The 16,526-nt window shown below is 40.6% G+C and overlaps 2 protein-coding genes across 2 annotated transcripts; one reads left to right on the top strand and one right to left on the bottom strand.

The window, feature by feature from the left end:
• Positions 1-975: 975 nt before the first annotated feature.
• Positions 976-10,746, bottom strand: LOC135627018 (polyadenylation and cleavage factor homolog 4-like). Its single transcript, XM_065132925.1, has 7 exons — positions 10,184-10,746; positions 8,028-8,129; positions 7,618-7,872; positions 4,710-4,835; positions 4,015-4,599; positions 1,582-3,593; positions 976-1,451 (listed from the first exon to the last, which is right to left on the bottom strand). Exons 1-6 carry the CDS (start codon positions 10,556-10,558, stop codon positions 1,611-1,613), a joined length of 3,426 nt encoding a protein of 1,141 aa, XP_064988997.1. The 5' UTR covers positions 10,559-10,746; the 3' UTR covers positions 976-1,451; positions 1,582-1,610.
• A 2,903-nt stretch (positions 10,747-13,649) lies between these two features.
• Positions 13,650-14,522, top strand: LOC135627625 (uncharacterized). The gene has a single exon (XM_065133749.1). It carries the CDS (start codon positions 13,650-13,652, stop codon positions 14,520-14,522), a length of 873 nt encoding a protein of 290 aa, XP_064989821.1.
• Positions 14,523-16,526: the final 2,004 nt, after the last annotated feature.

Consider the following 16,526-nt stretch of genomic DNA (forward strand, 5'->3'; position numbering starts at 1 on the left):
AGTATATTATGATGTTGTGGTACATCTGATAATGACGGTGGTTGGTCGAATATGATTGCCTATCGATATCACAGTATATTACAATATTGTGATCGAAGGTGATCAGTCATTCATGCTTGCTGTTTAGGATCGTACATGATGGTTTGATGTTTGTTAATTGAGTGTGTATACAGAGGCAGTATCTTCTTTTTATTGATAAAATGGTTCTTGAGAGCAGATCCCTGTTTAAGCTGCTCTTCCAATGGTTGTGTGGGATGCTTCTTCTTTTTCTTTTTTTTCTTTTTATTGTAATTGACACCTTCAAAATTTTGGAGTGAGGTTTAGGTTTCAAACCCTTAATATTTATTAAGCAGGATTTAAAATTTTAGTTATTAAAATTTGTTGGATGAAGTTTTGTATCTTCAATCCTAAATGGGTTTTTTATGTGTTCGATCAGGTGGTCTCTTGCGTGGTGAATGCACCATCCAACTGCCAACCGTCAACAACCGCCGGCCTCAGAAGAAACACTCCTTTCATTGATATCACGTCACAGTTTCGACCTTTTCAATTTGATCATACTGCTGAATTAGATTGTAAGAACATGTAGTTCTGTTTTTTTTTTTTTTTTTTGAGACGAACAACATATGATGTGGCGGAGTTATCATTGATTAAACCAATGATGATGTTTGTCGTGGCAGACCGGGTTAAGATAAGATACTGTCGGTCGGTCGGTCAGTAAATTAACAGAGTTATCTTCGATTAAACCAATGATGTTTGGGTTAAGATACTATTGGTCAGTAAATTAAAGCAACGCAGGGAGTAGTACTTAAAACTTTATATGAACTGACGACAGGAATGCAAGAAATTGATACGGGCGTTGTCATTCACTTGTGAGATATTCCTAAAATAACTGACGTCGTTTGCAAATATTGGCATAACAGCAGTGTGATAACAGTGCAAGCGGTGGGAACGTGCAAGAGAAGACACATCCAGCACTGCGTGACAAAGCATAGTATACTGATGAACGCAATCGTAAGTGTAATCCGCTTGAAGGAGATTTACATGCAGAGAGGCAAACAGGCCACCAACACACAAGGGACAGAAAATTCCCATTCTCTCGTCAAAATTCTCGGTAAGACAGGGATTGATTACAGACGAATAGAAATACCGTGAATTGCTAATTTTAATGCACTATAACAAGAGCTGTGACGGCACGAGGATGGTGTTTGGCATGATCCCTCAAATGGGGACGATCTGCTTCCCGTGACTTGCAAATGAAGCGTGAAGCTGGTATTTGTTTTTCCCTTTATACGTCTGTATCGGCACCACCACCTCTGCTGTTGGAGAGCTTTTCCAATCAGTGCAACACCGAGGGAGCGATTCTAGCATGAAGAATGCAGCATGTCATCCTGTTAGCATTGTCGTAACTGCTGAAGTATATGCCCGAGCAGAAAGAGCAAATGCGGCAATATCTGGAACAACGTTCAGGACAAAGTTAATCCACATTTTAAGTCGAATAAGCAATTTGCTTACATACGGTCATAGTATTTGCAGATCTAATGCAGAATATTCAGAAATGACAGGCCAGAGAAAGCAGCTTACCAACAGAACCAAGAACAACCAATTTGAGTTCAAAATAGTCCAATTGGCACATGTGTTTGGTCCACTTTATCATGCTCGGCGACATCCATGTTATGGCAAAACCTCTGTGACATACAGTGAGCATGCACAATCAGAAGCTGGCCAGGAGTGCCGTTCGTGTTGCTTGCATCGTCTTGCTTCTTTGATAGATCCAAATAAACAGTCCCTTTATACATCCATTCATCCCGTACTTCAGAGTAAATATCTTCAAATGGTTCTCCGCATAATGCACATATGCTTTGGCTCTCATCAGCAGGAACCATCAGTTCAGAATCCTTTTCAGATGAACCAACTTCCTCCAGCGATATTGCCACCTCTGAGGAAGATTGCTGATATCTCATGTCTGAAAACCATTTTCTAGACCTTTGGTTAAAATTACTTGTTTCAGACTCCTTGGAGACATGCCAATCTAAATGCCATTGGAGCTGCTCTTGGAGTCTGAACCTTAGACCACATTTGTGGCATTGAAGCTTTAGGTCATCAAATAGGCTTCTGACAACTGAAGGATGAGATCCACGAATGATTTCAGATTTGAACTCAGTGCCTAAATGCTCCTTCAATTCAGTTGCACTGGATTGTACTAGTGCAGCACTTGCAGTGGATACTGATGCAGCAGGCTGGTCTTCCAAAGGTGGAGCAACACCTGGAGTAGTCAAGCTTAAAGAAACTTGCTCAAAACTATTGTTAGTGCATTGATCTCGGACCTTATCAGGCAGCTGAGCTGCGGATGTAGTTGTCAACACGGTTGGTGGTGAGGCTATTAAACCTTTTGCAACTAATGAACTCAGAATACCAGAAAGTGGACTCAGGGTGGGCCCAGACGTCTTGGAGTTCTCTGAATTAACATCAACCGAGGATGAGGAAGGCGGAGGCCCAGGTGGTAGAGGAGGTATCACATCTCCTGAATGTGGTGGTTTTAAATCTGGTATGCTCCCAAGGGCAAAAGCAGGTGTAAATGTTAAGGGAGTACTTAAAGGAACAGCTGATGTGAAAACCTGGATAGGAGGAGGTCCAAATGGCAAAGGAGGTTGTACACTCATCTTCTGAAAGTTGCTGACTGAATTATTCGAAAATAGACCGCTCTTCATGATAGCAGCCAACAAACTACTTGTGCTAGGCTGACTTGAGGCTTCCACAACAGGATTATTTGCATGGCTCATGCTTCTGCCAGAGTCTTTTCCAGTCTGATGAATTCCAAGATCCATGGGCAGAGGTGGCAGTTTCTCAGTTTGATGGGAAGGTTGAGACTGGGTTTTGATCTTAAGGGAAGGTTGGGTCTGGGCTTCAGTTCGAGACAAAGGCTGAGTTTCTGCCTGTTGTTGGGATAGATTATGTCGTGATTGCTTTATCAAAGGAAGATGATTTAAGGATGCTGAAGTAGCAGAATCAAGTAAGCCTTCAAGCTGCCGAGAAGTATCTGATTGGGACTCTATTGAGCCTGATAAACTATCAAATGGCTGAGCACGATTCTTCACTGGAAAGATATCCAGGGACCCTACCGGCTGTAAAGGCTTCCGACCCACTTGAGATAATGAATTAAACAACAGATGATTTTGATCCGTTATGTTGTGTGGCTTTAGATGTTGAATGGGTTCTGGAGGAGGTAAATGAGAAGACAGCGATAGAGGAGGCTGTGAAAGATGCTGCCTTTGCTGTTCAGAAGTTGCACCTGGCACTGGGGTATTAGCATGAGGGCTCAATCTTGAAGATAGCACAGAAGATTGCAGCCCAGGCAGAGGCAAAGATGAATTATCATGTGTAGATAAACCACCACCAGAAGGGATTAATTGTTGACCAACTCTTGAGCTTTTGTCATTTATTCCAACCTCTGATGCTGGTACATCACGGCGAGACCAGAAGGATGAGGAATTTTCTGATGAAGCCCTTTGTTGTAATAGTGAATTTGAAGAGGTCTTTAACACCGAATCAGTCTCATGCTTGGCACGAGATGGCAAAATGTGCTCACCAAGGTCCTGCATAATATGAATATCATTAGCCTATACATTTCAATGGTGTAAGCATTTATTTGACAAGCTTGAAGTTGAATCTATCTGACAAATACAAGTATTTCAATAAAAGTGAACATATCACCATTAGCAAGAACATAAATAAGTTCCAACTAAGATTTCTTACCTGATAACACACTGAACATTCAATTTGGAACAGCTCAGAATTACAAAGGATCCATATTCTAAAAGAAACATTCAAGTTGCAGACCATAACATCAACAAAACTACATGCGGTATCTAATATAAGATATAAATAGTGCATAAACTTCTAGCATCCTGCCAAGCTGAAAGGAACTGTTTCACTTTGCAAAGAAGAATATGCAAGCATGCACTAATAAGTTCAAGCACCAAGGGAAAATATTGAAGTCATTAAAACAATGAATACCTTAAAAAGTGGAATTCTGCTTTCGGTTTTAGACATCTCCACTAAGTGAGAGAAGGCATCAACTGTGTTCAAGTTAGTTTTTGCATGTTCAGTCTCCAGAGGGATCCACTTTCCTCTTTGCAGGCTAGCGGACTTGTCAGCATTGCTACTAGTCCTTCCACCTTTGATTGAGTTGTTGGTACCTCCATAATCTGTTGGTCGGGTTTTTATGGCATCCCACATATATTCTTCCTCCTCAGAGTTCTTCCAACTTCTAGATGATTCCAATTTCATTCTATCTGTGTCACAAACTGAAGTTTGCTGGCTATTAGCTCGCATAGGTCCAGATTTCCCATAGGTTCCATAAGAATGATTGACATCAAAACCATTCCTTTCGCTTAATTGTGCCTGAGTAGCAGTAATACCAACGCCATAATATGGTTTGCCATGCCCATCTTGGTCTTTGAGCCTCTCGCTGACCCTTAGAATGCCAAGGTCTGCCTCTCGTGAAATATCAGAAGAATATTCATGATCTCTAGCATCTTTAAGTCCTTTTTTCTCATTAATCACATTGTTTACTGTTACCCGTTGTGAATGTTGCATATTCTGCAAAATAGAACTTAAATTAGCATAAAAGATATAGATCTTTAACTAGAAGACAAAGTTACTTCTAGAATGTGAAAGCTTTACGAGCATCTTTATGAGAAACAACATACAGGCATCTTAGTCGGCAGATTTGTCCTTTGCCTTGATTTTCCTGCCATAACAATTTTGTCAGAACTCTCTGCATCATCAAAAGTACTAACCACACCACTGACCTCATCATTGCTTATGTCCTTGGCCTTCACCAAACAAAACGGATATCAACATAACAAAAAATATGTGAAGGTACTAAGAACTGAGTAATAAAAAGTTTCAGATTGTAGATAGACAAAAAATTCTTCAAGAAAATACAATAAATATATAATGGAGAAGAATTCTTTTAGTGCTCGTTCATCTATTTAGGACAAGAGTAAACAACATGATAAATATCTTCACATGCCATAAGTTACATGATAACCGTAGCACACATATGCATACATGTTTACTTATGTTGACCAAGTCCATTAAACCTGTAATGGTAGAGACATCACATTTTAAAGGAGAACAAGACAACACAACCCCCAATTCTTTCTCTCTCCCTCATTTTCCCCCTCATCGCCTCCATCATGCAACATGCAACATGCAACATTAGCATCATTCCAAATTACACAATCTTCAAAACATCTAAAATCTGATGTGCAAGCCTCATGCAATGGGACACCATTAGGAATAAACAGTACTAAAAACCTCAAACTATAAGTTGATGGTTACAGATATAAGAGTGCAGGATACAGGAATCTATTTGTAATCAAAATAATCAGGAATTATAAGCCATTTGCCTAACATTTTGCAACCATGAGGTTACGGTATTTCATGTGCTATATCTGAATTATTGAGTGAAAAGTGTTTCATTTTTCACTAACAAAATGTTCACGAACAGAAAAAGCTATTATGTGGCCTAAGTCCAAGAAGTAAACAAAATCCCGTCTTTATTATAAAAACGTGTGAATACTAAGCTTATACAAAATGCGTGATCCTATGATGGACATATAGCAAGTAAAGAAAAAGCATGGGACTTTAAGATAGCATTTGGTGTCCTATAATAATGTAACTCAATAACTTTTTCTAGAAAAACTCTGAAAATGACAAAAAAGAAAGAAAGAGGACATATATATCACAAAATTGATACTGCAGACTTAGCCTTTGTTAAATCAAACTACAAAAGCAAGAAACTGAAATGAAATCTGGAGGTTAACAAATCATCCTGTTGTGTGGTCAAACAAAAGGCCAACTATGAAACATCAAAACGGTACGGGCAAGAGGAAGGGGGGGTGTGTGGGGGGGGATCGGGGTAGCATCAACGTCAAAAACCAAAACAAAAGGAAATGGAAAGAAAAAAAAAGCAAAACAACAATACGAACCGCCAATGGCATCTATATGCATCAGTTTCCAGAACATCACAAGAAATTAAAAACAAATTCCTAAGAAAAAGTGAACAAGGAGAAAACAAGGAAAAGAAAGGGACAAAGAAGTTGTGAGACCAAAGGGAAAAAAAAAAGAGGTAGTGCCAACTCCACCGATTGACACTGACCTGGCCAGTCAACAAGTCATGCAATAACTTGAAAAACCAGGACCAAGTTGGGTTCTATCTTTATACCTATGTCATATATTTTGGTTTTTTGACTTATTTGGCCCAAAACCATGTGGCTCAGCCAAGTCACCAAGCTATTCATCAAGTTTTCCAACCTTGCTTAACAGGTCTACCAGGTTAATTAAGAACTGAAAAAAAAATCCCAGTAGACTAATTTTCCTGTATTTGCTTGGAGAAGGGGACGCTAAGATAAGAGAAAGGACGAGCAAATTCCCAGATCAAAGATCATACCATGTTCAAAAGTAAAGAAAAATCTATTTCGAAAACTTTGGATGTGCTTTTTAAAGTCTGAAAACACCCGTAAATCCTTATAATGAGAAAATAAACTCGCAGAACAGCAGTTTATGACTAAAGAAAGGACAGGAAATCTTAAGCATGGTGCAAAGGTATAAACATCAATTTTTTTGCCTCATTCCTAAACTGTCAAGGAAGCTCAAAAGCACAGTCCAAGGCTATGGAAACCAGAAAGCTCTATAGGGCTGATTAAATACCAAAACATTGCAAGTACAGCAAGCTTGACTAACAAAATATAGCATAATATTTTAGTTTTCTTTCTCAATTCTCCCAGAAGTAATTGATCAGATCATTCTTTCCATTAATCCCAGCCTTCTAAACAAGCAGCCAGATCCAATACCAAAAGAGTCGAACCTTTATTGCATTTTGTATCACATAGACTTTTGTCTCTTTCATAGTAGGAGGCATATCTCTATGTCCATTTGCAGAACACTTTGGTACAATACACTGCCTACATAAAGATGTATCTTCAAAAAGCTTTCATGCGTCTTTGACGCAGGACATTAATGACAATGCATGAGTTCATATCCAGAAACTCACAGTACAACTTGGATCAGTAGATACTAAAAATGGATAGTCAATACAAGTACATGTGTAAAATTCAAGAAAATATTTCTTCTTAACCTCTTTTGATCCTTAATCATCTGGCTAACTCAGGTCAACATGAACTAATTTGATAAATATCTTTTCCTTTTTCCAGTAAGGAAACATCATTTTTCAATTAGTACAAGTAAAATTATGAACTAATATTGACAATTTATAGCCCATTTATCCAAGAATCACTACCCATATTTTATTCATTTAAATCACAGGATCCTTTACCAGTTCATGTACCACTTTCTGCAGTCTCGTTTTCGATGTAACCTACTAGTTTAAGCAATTTCCATGAAAATTTCCACAATTTTGGACATCTCAATGCAAGAACACTGATCAACAAACATAACCATGTCAGATGGACAGTGTAATGGTATCGTAGTGACATTTACATTGACCAGAACATAAATTGTGAAACCATTAACACACTAAAACAACACAAGAGTACAAAGCCGAAGGAAGCCAATAACCATGATATCTGAAATCATAAGTGGCTGGCTTACCCTTGAGGAATGCAGTTTCTGCCTTGCCTCCAAGTATTTTGGATTTACATGAATGCTGTGGGCTGGACGTTGTGGTTGGGAATCAAGTTTTGATGATACAGATCCAGATGAAACATTGATAACCGGTGGGAAACCAAGTTCTTTTTCAATTAACTGAAGTGAGGCATGGGGGAACACTCCTCTCCATGTCCCAAAAAGATGTCTCATACTAGGACGAATAGAAGAATCAACCTGTTTATAGGCCTTGCAGAATACCTATAAATAAAAAATACATAGATCACAGATCAAGAACTCGAAGATGAAATGACACAAGACAAAAAGGAGAGGGTGAAAGGAACAGAAGCCAAAATATGCACAACAGCAAATAATGATGCAAGCTTCGGATATATTAATCCAACAGCAGAATCCACCTCAGGTAGCCTTGAAGCGAAATATCTGATATAATCTCTTCCAATATTCTTCACGATACTATCTAGGAGATACAGGGAAGGTAACTTTTGTTCAGTGGCCACCTGCATATCATCATAGGAACTATATATCATTGTTATTCCTTCATAATGAAAAGAAAACAATACATAAGTAAAGAAGGGACAAGGAACTGAAGACACAGGGAGATCATAAAAAACTACAGAAAAGAAATGGAGAAGAATTTTACAAGCAATTATGACTATCTAAAATAAAAAAGTTTACAGAAGCCATTTATTTATATTGATAATTGTTAAGGGAATAATGTGGATTACAGAGATTGACATTTTGATAACGATAAGGTAGAGAGAACAAAAGGAACATAATTCAAGTTATCGAGGATGGCATGCTTCCTGATTCACACTTTGCTTACCTACTCTGGAAATGTTGCACATAATTGGTGTTTCGATGAAAGATGGGTCTGAGCCTCAAATTTGTTACATATAAATCATATTTTATCAATATGGACTAATTTCAATTAACTAGAACAACCAATGTTTTCACATTTTTTAGTGAGTATAAATTGAGAATTTAAAATGGAATATCTCAGAACAATGGGCTTACTATCATCTACTAACTTTTACGATGCTCCCAATTCTTCTTTCTCATTCACTCTGATGCTGCTAAATCTATCAGAACAAGTGCTGTTCACAGATAGTAGTAATCGAGAACATATTAAATTGAGAATACACTTTTACTACATCTATGCACAACAGCTTCAACATTGACCAGAGCATGAAGCGTGTGGCCTGCTCAAGCCTAAGCCCTTTAGATAAGTTTGATCAAGATTCAAAATCCTGACAGCAAAACTTGATCAAAATATTTAAGCCATTAATCGGATCAAACTTCACAAGGATTTCATTGAAAGCCTAGCCAGTCCAAAATAACCTGTATACAATGGTTTAAAATCTGCCATCCCAGCCAATAGTGTCCAAGATTAGCCAATTTGACCCCAAACCTTCAGCTTTTGAGGCAAAGTGATTCTAACTCAAAGATCATTTGGAACTGTCAAGGAGTTTGGCGTTGCATATCCTAGTTGATTCCAGTCGATTACAACCAATCCTAAGCTTGAATCAATTCCAGGAGATTTCACCAGAGACCATTGGCCCAACCGATCTCAACCACACAGATTCCCAGTCTCATGATGATTCATTTTGATTGACGCTTGAGAAGATCGCACCAATAAAATTTAATGATAACGAAAAGGTGCCCCACCAGCCATCAGCAAAAAATGCACTTCTCATCCGTTACATATCATGGTAGGATTCCATGTGAAACCATTTTACGAGCTGGACAAATCTAACAGGTACAAGGGACCATGATATGCACATTGGAGAAGCCAGATGGAGAAGAAACCGATTGGAATTTAATTGATAAAAATATCTTTTAACTAGATTTTCCAGACCTATCCTTTTGCAGCTTTAATCCTAAAGCTGCATCAATATAACCAACAAGGTCGCTTATTATATGAGAAATGCATGTGCATGTATTGATAAAATAAGCAACAACTTCAGACCCCGTCGAGGACGTCTGATAAACCATTTTGTTGGTAAAAATCATCAACACGACCCCACATCAGACAATACTAAATCATCAACAAATGTAAGTCCCTCAAGAAGTACATAACCATTTGATGAAATTGTTGCATTTTTATTGGCGATTCAGTGGACCACAAACCATAATCACGATCAACCTAGTAAACCAATTGCTCACTCAGAAGTGTGCTGGGTAATAGCGTCACTTGTTTGTTTCACCTGCGCATGCAGATCATAACCTCGAGATTAATTGGTTCAAGGAAACATTTACATCAACTTTATTTAATTGGGTGGACAAGTAGCCTTGATCAGAAGACGTCAGAGGATCGGTCTTCTTTTACACAGAAATCGTGTCATCATCGGTGGGATTGAGTAATGGGAACGTCTCTCGGCCCAAATACTGTTTTTGCAAGCACTTACTAGATCACAATCATACTGCGTCACCATAACAGGACAACATCCTCCTACGCCACATGATAGGATCAAGAAACTTGTCTTTTGACAATCTATTTCACAGAAAAGATCAAAACCTTGTGATTTATATGAGTTCAAGTACATCAGGTCACCTCGAGGACATTGGCGCAGATGACAGCGGCAATTTCCTTCGCGGCGTGAAGACTCTCTCCGGCAATAATGGTCAGATTGGTGATGATAGGCTTGGAATTGAAAGTTAGTTCGGCAAGGGCCGTCCTGTACTGTGCCACGAGCTCTTGATGCGATCCTACTGGCGCAGCAGCATCGTCCCTTTCCTGCCTCTCGCGAGCCCTAGGCAACCTAGAAACCAACGGCTGGTTGCCGGCCCTGGCTGGAGGGATCAGGCGGTCCCGGTCGAAGGCGACGCGGTCCCTCACCACCGCGTCCTCCGCCACCAATCGAGGCCGCTTCGAGCCAGGCTCTCGGGAGCGATCCATGGCGGATCTGCGGGAGCTCTCCATCTCCATCCCCCGGGAGATTCCGGCAGCCGTATCCTTATCGCTTAGTGCTCGCGGTACTCCAAGGAAGGAGCTGGGCCGCGCGATTCAGGAATGCAAGAGACCTACAATTAAGAGAATTGGGGCGGAAACGAAACCCTAGATCGATCGAGAGCTGGAGTTGGCAAAAGGGCCGCGGGAGGGCGCGACAGCAGCAGGTGCGGCTCGCATGAGTCGTGGTTAATTTGTAATTGCACCGGAAGGGTGGAGGGTAGTTTCGACTTTCGAGAATAGAAGCGGAAATATATGTTGGACGACAGACTTCCACTTTGCATCGATGTTTTAGATATACAAATATATCAAATATTATTTTAAATCTTATTTTTTTTTAATATAATTTCATTAGATCAATATTTAAGATTTTACTTTAAAATATTTTTCTTTCTTTCTTTTATTTGGGATTGATGCACTGAATCGTCGAGACTAACTGAATGGATCCATATAATTTCCTGATGGTTATCTTTGTCTCTCTTCGACCTTACGATCGAAGAGTTTTTTCTTAATTTTTCTTTGGTTTTATCTTTTTACTTTTGTCTCGATATGCTTCTCAGATGGTACCGATGCTAAGAAAATATCTCTTTCTCCCTTACAAGGAGACTATATATCGTGACTCGGATAGATTAACTGACCCATTTATTTTGTTTGACCTAAACCACCAGTTAAAAATACTTAGGTTGAAGTTAATAATAGTGTTATTTCCTTAATGTTGTTGACCGTGAAAAGGAATTTGCTCCCCTATGCCAGGCATTTGAAAAGGAAAACTAGGCCACGTCTTGAGATTAATGCCCTTTGTAGTCTAGTGTGTGAGCCTTCTCAAAATCATGATTTGGGGGGATGACAGGTCGTTTGTGATAAATGACCCAAACGAAGAGGGAAATTGAGGGGATCAACCTCGTTGCTAAGGATTAATGCACCATGCAGTTGGCTCATGTGACCCTCTCAAAGATTGAGATGGACAGGGGCAGAGGATCATGTTCCTGTCGTAAGGGAGGAGGGGCGCGAGTTCTTTCACACATATCATCATCCAAATGACGGTCACGAACGAAAACGAAGAGTATATTGTTTACATTATTATATTTCTAGCATAATCACCCGACCCTTACGAGTAATATTAATTTTATCCGGATGTTATAAATCAGATGTGAGTAAATAGCATTAGAACCATACCTTTACGTCTAATTTAGCTATAAAATCGAGTTGGTAGCTCATGAGAAAGTCAACAGCGACTAAGTTAATCGAAGGAAACAAAAACAAATCTCCTTTTGTTTTTTTGGCTAAATTAGTTGAGACAATATATTTTATTGTGATGACTAAGTCAATCGAAATTAGGCCACAACGCATGTCGAAAGATATCCCGGAGATCCATTTATTCGAAGGTAAGCTATCATGAGACGTCAACACATGGAGTTGCAAGTCTTGCAAGACGATAACTTCAATCTCTTTGGCAGGATATCCTAAAGAATTAGCACAGTGGATGAAAACAAGCTACGATTAGGGTGGGGATCAAAGCTTTGAACTCCATGCACTCTTGTGATCTATATATAAACGATAGTGCTCTATTCGTGTGAAGCACGTATGACAATTTCCTTCATCTCCTCTCCACCACAAGTTTACACTCTGCAGTGGAGGAGGATCATGAGGACGCGGAATCCAGAATGGCTTCAAGCTGAAGAGGAGAAGGATTAAATGGTAAGCCGCATTTGATGATGCCATGGGGTTTCTTCGTGCCTCGGCTTGCTTCTGTTCTTGTCCGAATCAACAACAGAAGCAAGGTGATGATGATACCTTGTCGACTCCACCTTAGCTTCTGTTCTTCATGCCTCGGCTTGCTTCTGTTCTCCTATTCAAGCTGAAGAGGAGAACGAACAAGATCACCTGAAACCTTGTCGACTCCACTTTAGCTTACACTCCAGGCTTTTCTGCATTATATTCCGCAAGGTGATATCAGATAGCCAAAAACACCGAGCAGTCGTTGACTTGGTGATCTTACAGTGAAGTCGTAAGAGAACAAGGAGGAATGCAGCAGCTTTCACTGTTCTGCCGACCATTCAGTGGCCATCAGTTAGAGACAAACTACATCGAAGCAAGCACATGCAGAAAGGGACCGACCCCGCAACTTGGATTCGCACAAAAGCTTCGCGTGCCTGGTGATCATGAAAGCCGACGAGGGATCCAAGAGACAAGATGTGCGTCTTCATCTTATGATGATGCCTGCAACTTGGCTCCACCTACATTCCTTCCTCTGCCTGCATTCACCTTCCTTCCCACGGTCTCGCCAGCTTGGTGATGAGTCGTTAACGAAGAGGGGATGTGGACTTGTACAGATCCCTTCCGATCCTCCACCGGATGATGTGCTTTTATTAAGTAGTACGACAGTAAAGTATGAGATTAAGCGTCCAAATTCCGGTACTAAATTAGCAGCATGACAGGAATACTGGATGTTGCAGTTGATATGAGGACAGAGGAATGCCACCAATCATTTCGGCCACATAAACAGTGCCTCAATACTTGCAGCGTGTTGTCCCCTTGTGCAGCAACCAAGATGTACAATTATTGAATGCTTATATGCAGCATCGGGTGGCCCTCTCTCTCTCTCTCTCTCTCTCTTCTGCACAAGTATTACATTACCCATGACAATAAACCATACAGGTATTTGTCTCCTATGTTAAGACACACCACTTGAACAAGGAAGGAATCTACAACTTAGCACCGGAGTACTGCCAACCATATGTATATTATGTGGTCGGGGCTTGATTGGTTCATGCGAGTCTCAAGACTATAACGCGAGGAAATGGACGAGGATAATTCTCTTCCATGTTGTGTTTGCATGCACCAACTTCATTTGTTTTCCTTGCTTCTACAACACAGCCTTTGAGGAGCAGAGATAACAAGGACCATGATTCCTGCAAGATAAAACCGCAGCAGTCCACTGTAACATGTGGCGTTGGCTGTCTTCCAAGGCCCCGCCCATATATAGCTAGCTATTTCAACCTCCTCTTCTGCTCTTGGTTGGAGGTGGAGAGGAGCGACATCCCCTTTTCCTCTGGTTCTTCTCGTTACGATGAGAGATCTTGCCGGTTGCTTTGCGAGCCAAGCTGCCAGAGTCGCGGAAGCTTCATGCTCTGCCAACCGGAACTCGTCGTCGGTCGCGGAGCGGCCGATTCAAAATGCCGTCACTTGTTTCTACAGAACCGTGCTCTCCACCCACAAGGAGCTGCTCACCAGGGTGGTCTGGTCCAAGCATCATCAAGCCGCCGCTTCCCTCTCCGTCACGATCCAGGACTCCACGTCGAATGCCGTGGAATCCCAGCTCCCGCAGAAGACGAAAGGCAGCCGGTGCTTCGTCGCCGGCGACTCGGTCATCGGCCTTCACTGGGATATCTCCGCCGCCAAGTACGAGATGGGGCCTGAGCCTGCCAAGGATTTCTACGTCGTCATGATCGCCGACGCCGAGTTCGCCCTGTTGCTCGGGGACATGTGCGGGGAGTTCATGAAGAAGGACGAGGGCGCACTGCCGGTGGCGGAGTTCTCGGTGGTGAGCAGGAGGGAGCAAGTGCGCGGCGCCACTCTCTACTCGACCAGGGCGCAGTTCGGGGGCGACGGGAAGAAGCACGAGATCTTGATCCGATGCAAAGGAGACGAGTTGGACGGGGACGACTCGGAGCTGCACGTCGCGGTGGACAAGAAGATATTGGTGAGCGTGAAGAGGCTGAAGTGGAACTTCCGGGGGAACCAGACGATATTCGTGGACGGGTCGACCATCGACGTGATGTGGGACGTTCATGGCTGGTGGTTCTGCGACTCCTCCCACTGCGCGCTGTTCATGTTCCGGACGAGGAACTCGCCGCAGCGCAGGCTGTGGTCGGAGGAAGAACTGGCGCAGGGGACGATGTCTGGGTTCTCTCTACTGATCCAAGCCTTCAAGAGCCAGTGAAGAAGCTGACGAGTGATTTGGCCGATCGCTTCTCCGTCCATGTAATATGTCCTCCTCCTATTCCTTTCAGTCTTGCCTCGGAGCACTCGCTGCTCCGTCGAGATTTAATATGTTTCGAAGGATAAAACATAACCAAAGAGTTAAAATGTATTTGCAACCACAATCTCGATCGTGTCTTTGTGTTCTTTGATAGGCTGATTGGAAGCAATTGTCTTGACATTGAGAATTTGGAAGAAATCTTGATAAGTGTAGTGTCAATGATAATAAAATTGGAGCTCCTGAAAACCACCAGCCACAGTCTGGACATCGAATCAAAACTAGAAAAATGAATCCATCAAGATTTGTATCGAATCTAAAGAAACCTCTCTAAATCTAGCATTACTCCAGCATGAACAAAAATTTCAACACAAAAACTAGCATTACTCCCAAGCTCAACAAAATATCATCACCCAGAGTTTTGTGGAACTATTACTTCTGGTGCACACTTGTGCATTACAATGACAACAGGGCAAGCACATCCCATTCCAAACCATTGAGAAACATGAGATATAATACCACAGAGAGAGCCATGTGACAGATTCATTTGCTGTGATCATGTTGCAACTTCACCAGTATAATACTGTCCTAGTATGTGTAAGTTATGGACAAAAAGTTTTCCTTAGAAAACTTCTACAAACATTTCTTCCCATTATTTGCTAACTCTTCTACTAAAACAGAGATCGCTTTCTAGTTTTCTCACATCTCATACAGCAGAAAACAAAATGGGAAACCATTTCCCTTTCACAAATTGTTGTTTAGTTTTCATGGAATTAATTTTTCCATGAAACTCCTTTTCCACCGTATTTCTTGGAACCAAATGGATCTCGTCATAAACATACAATTCAATGTCATAGAAATGAATAAACTACAATAAGATTGACTAAACTATTTCTGTAGAAATACGAAAAGCTATCGAGGATAATTAAAAATGTTAAGCATCATGTTACAAACAAAGCACTTCCCATAAAAGATTGCCAAATTTCATCTTTTCAACATGATATTATGATGATGATTAATAACCTTATATCAGCTGTGCAAATCCAGGCACCATCTGTATCAGCTAATTTTAAATCCGATAAGCAGTGTAAGATTAACAGGCACAAGGAAGAATGAAGATGTGTCATTCGGTGGATCCATCTATGGTGCACAAGAACTATTTTATTCAAAAAGGGTAGGAATGTCAAATTGGCCAAAAATATCTAAGAGGCAAAATTATGTTAGGCTATTCATGGAGAAAAAGCCTTCTACACATTCTTCTAAACAGAAATAAGACTTTCCAGCATTTTAGCTTTTGGCCTCCGCATTGACTCTAATTTGGTACTTTTTCCAGCCTTAGGACACAAAATGTAAATATCTCAGCGTTCCTCTAAATATGACAACTCAACAGAATAGAGAATGCCTTGATAGATGGCAGGCCCATACAAGAATTCGTACAAACATGACTTGATTATGCATGATAAGGGCAGACTGGAAAAAGGACATGCAAACCAGCTCTTTGTACAAAGTAGATAGCCATTACTCTTTTGCTTGGTTTGCCCCTTCTGATAAACTACACTGTGTAATTACCCATAAGAACAAGAAAGAACAGAAACATAGCAACAGAATTTGGCTGTTCATCGAATTTTGACATCTATATTGAACAAAAAAGAATTGCATTACTCTTTGATTCACTTAGAACAGCGATGTCAAATATTTCACTCAGAAAGAAAAAATATCATGACACAAAACATTTGCATTAAAGGAAATGAAACATTTTGATCAATACAAAAATTGCAAGTATCATGTAGAGAGGTACAAATATATAGCTCAAGCTCAGCATGTTGACGCACGCAGCTTACGGCTTGGTGAACTAAAGCAAAATAAAGCATCCACATTTTTCAAGTAGATATAATAATTACTTTTGACAATTATTTGCAACAAGAATATCAATGCATTTTGCAGTTTTGTCTCTGGATGTTGCACATC

The sequence above is a fragment of the Musa acuminata genome, chromosome BXJ2-11 (genome assembly GCF_036884655.1).
Source record: "Musa acuminata AAA Group cultivar baxijiao chromosome BXJ2-11, Cavendish_Baxijiao_AAA, whole genome shotgun sequence".
NCBI lineage: Eukaryota > Viridiplantae > Streptophyta > Magnoliopsida > Zingiberales > Musaceae > Musa > Musa acuminata.

Excerpts from the sequence above, each read along its gene's own strand:
- LOC135627018 (XM_065132925.1), bottom strand. The coding sequence starts at position 10,558 with ATGGAGATGGAGAGCTCCCGCAGATCCGCCATGGATCGCTCCCGAGAG. Across the intron at positions 4,836-7,617 it reads AGAAACTGCATTCCTCAAGG|GCCAAGGACATAAGCAATGA; the intron begins GTAAGCCAGCCA and ends TGTTTGGTGAAG. Across the intron at positions 3,594-4,014 it reads GCAGAATTCCACTTTTTAAG|GACCTTGGTGAGCACATTTT; the intron begins GTATTCATTGTT and ends CATATTATGCAG.
- LOC135627625 (XM_065133749.1), top strand. The coding sequence starts at position 13,650 with ATGAGAGATCTTGCCGGTTGCTTTGCGAGCCAAGCTGCCAGAGTCGCG.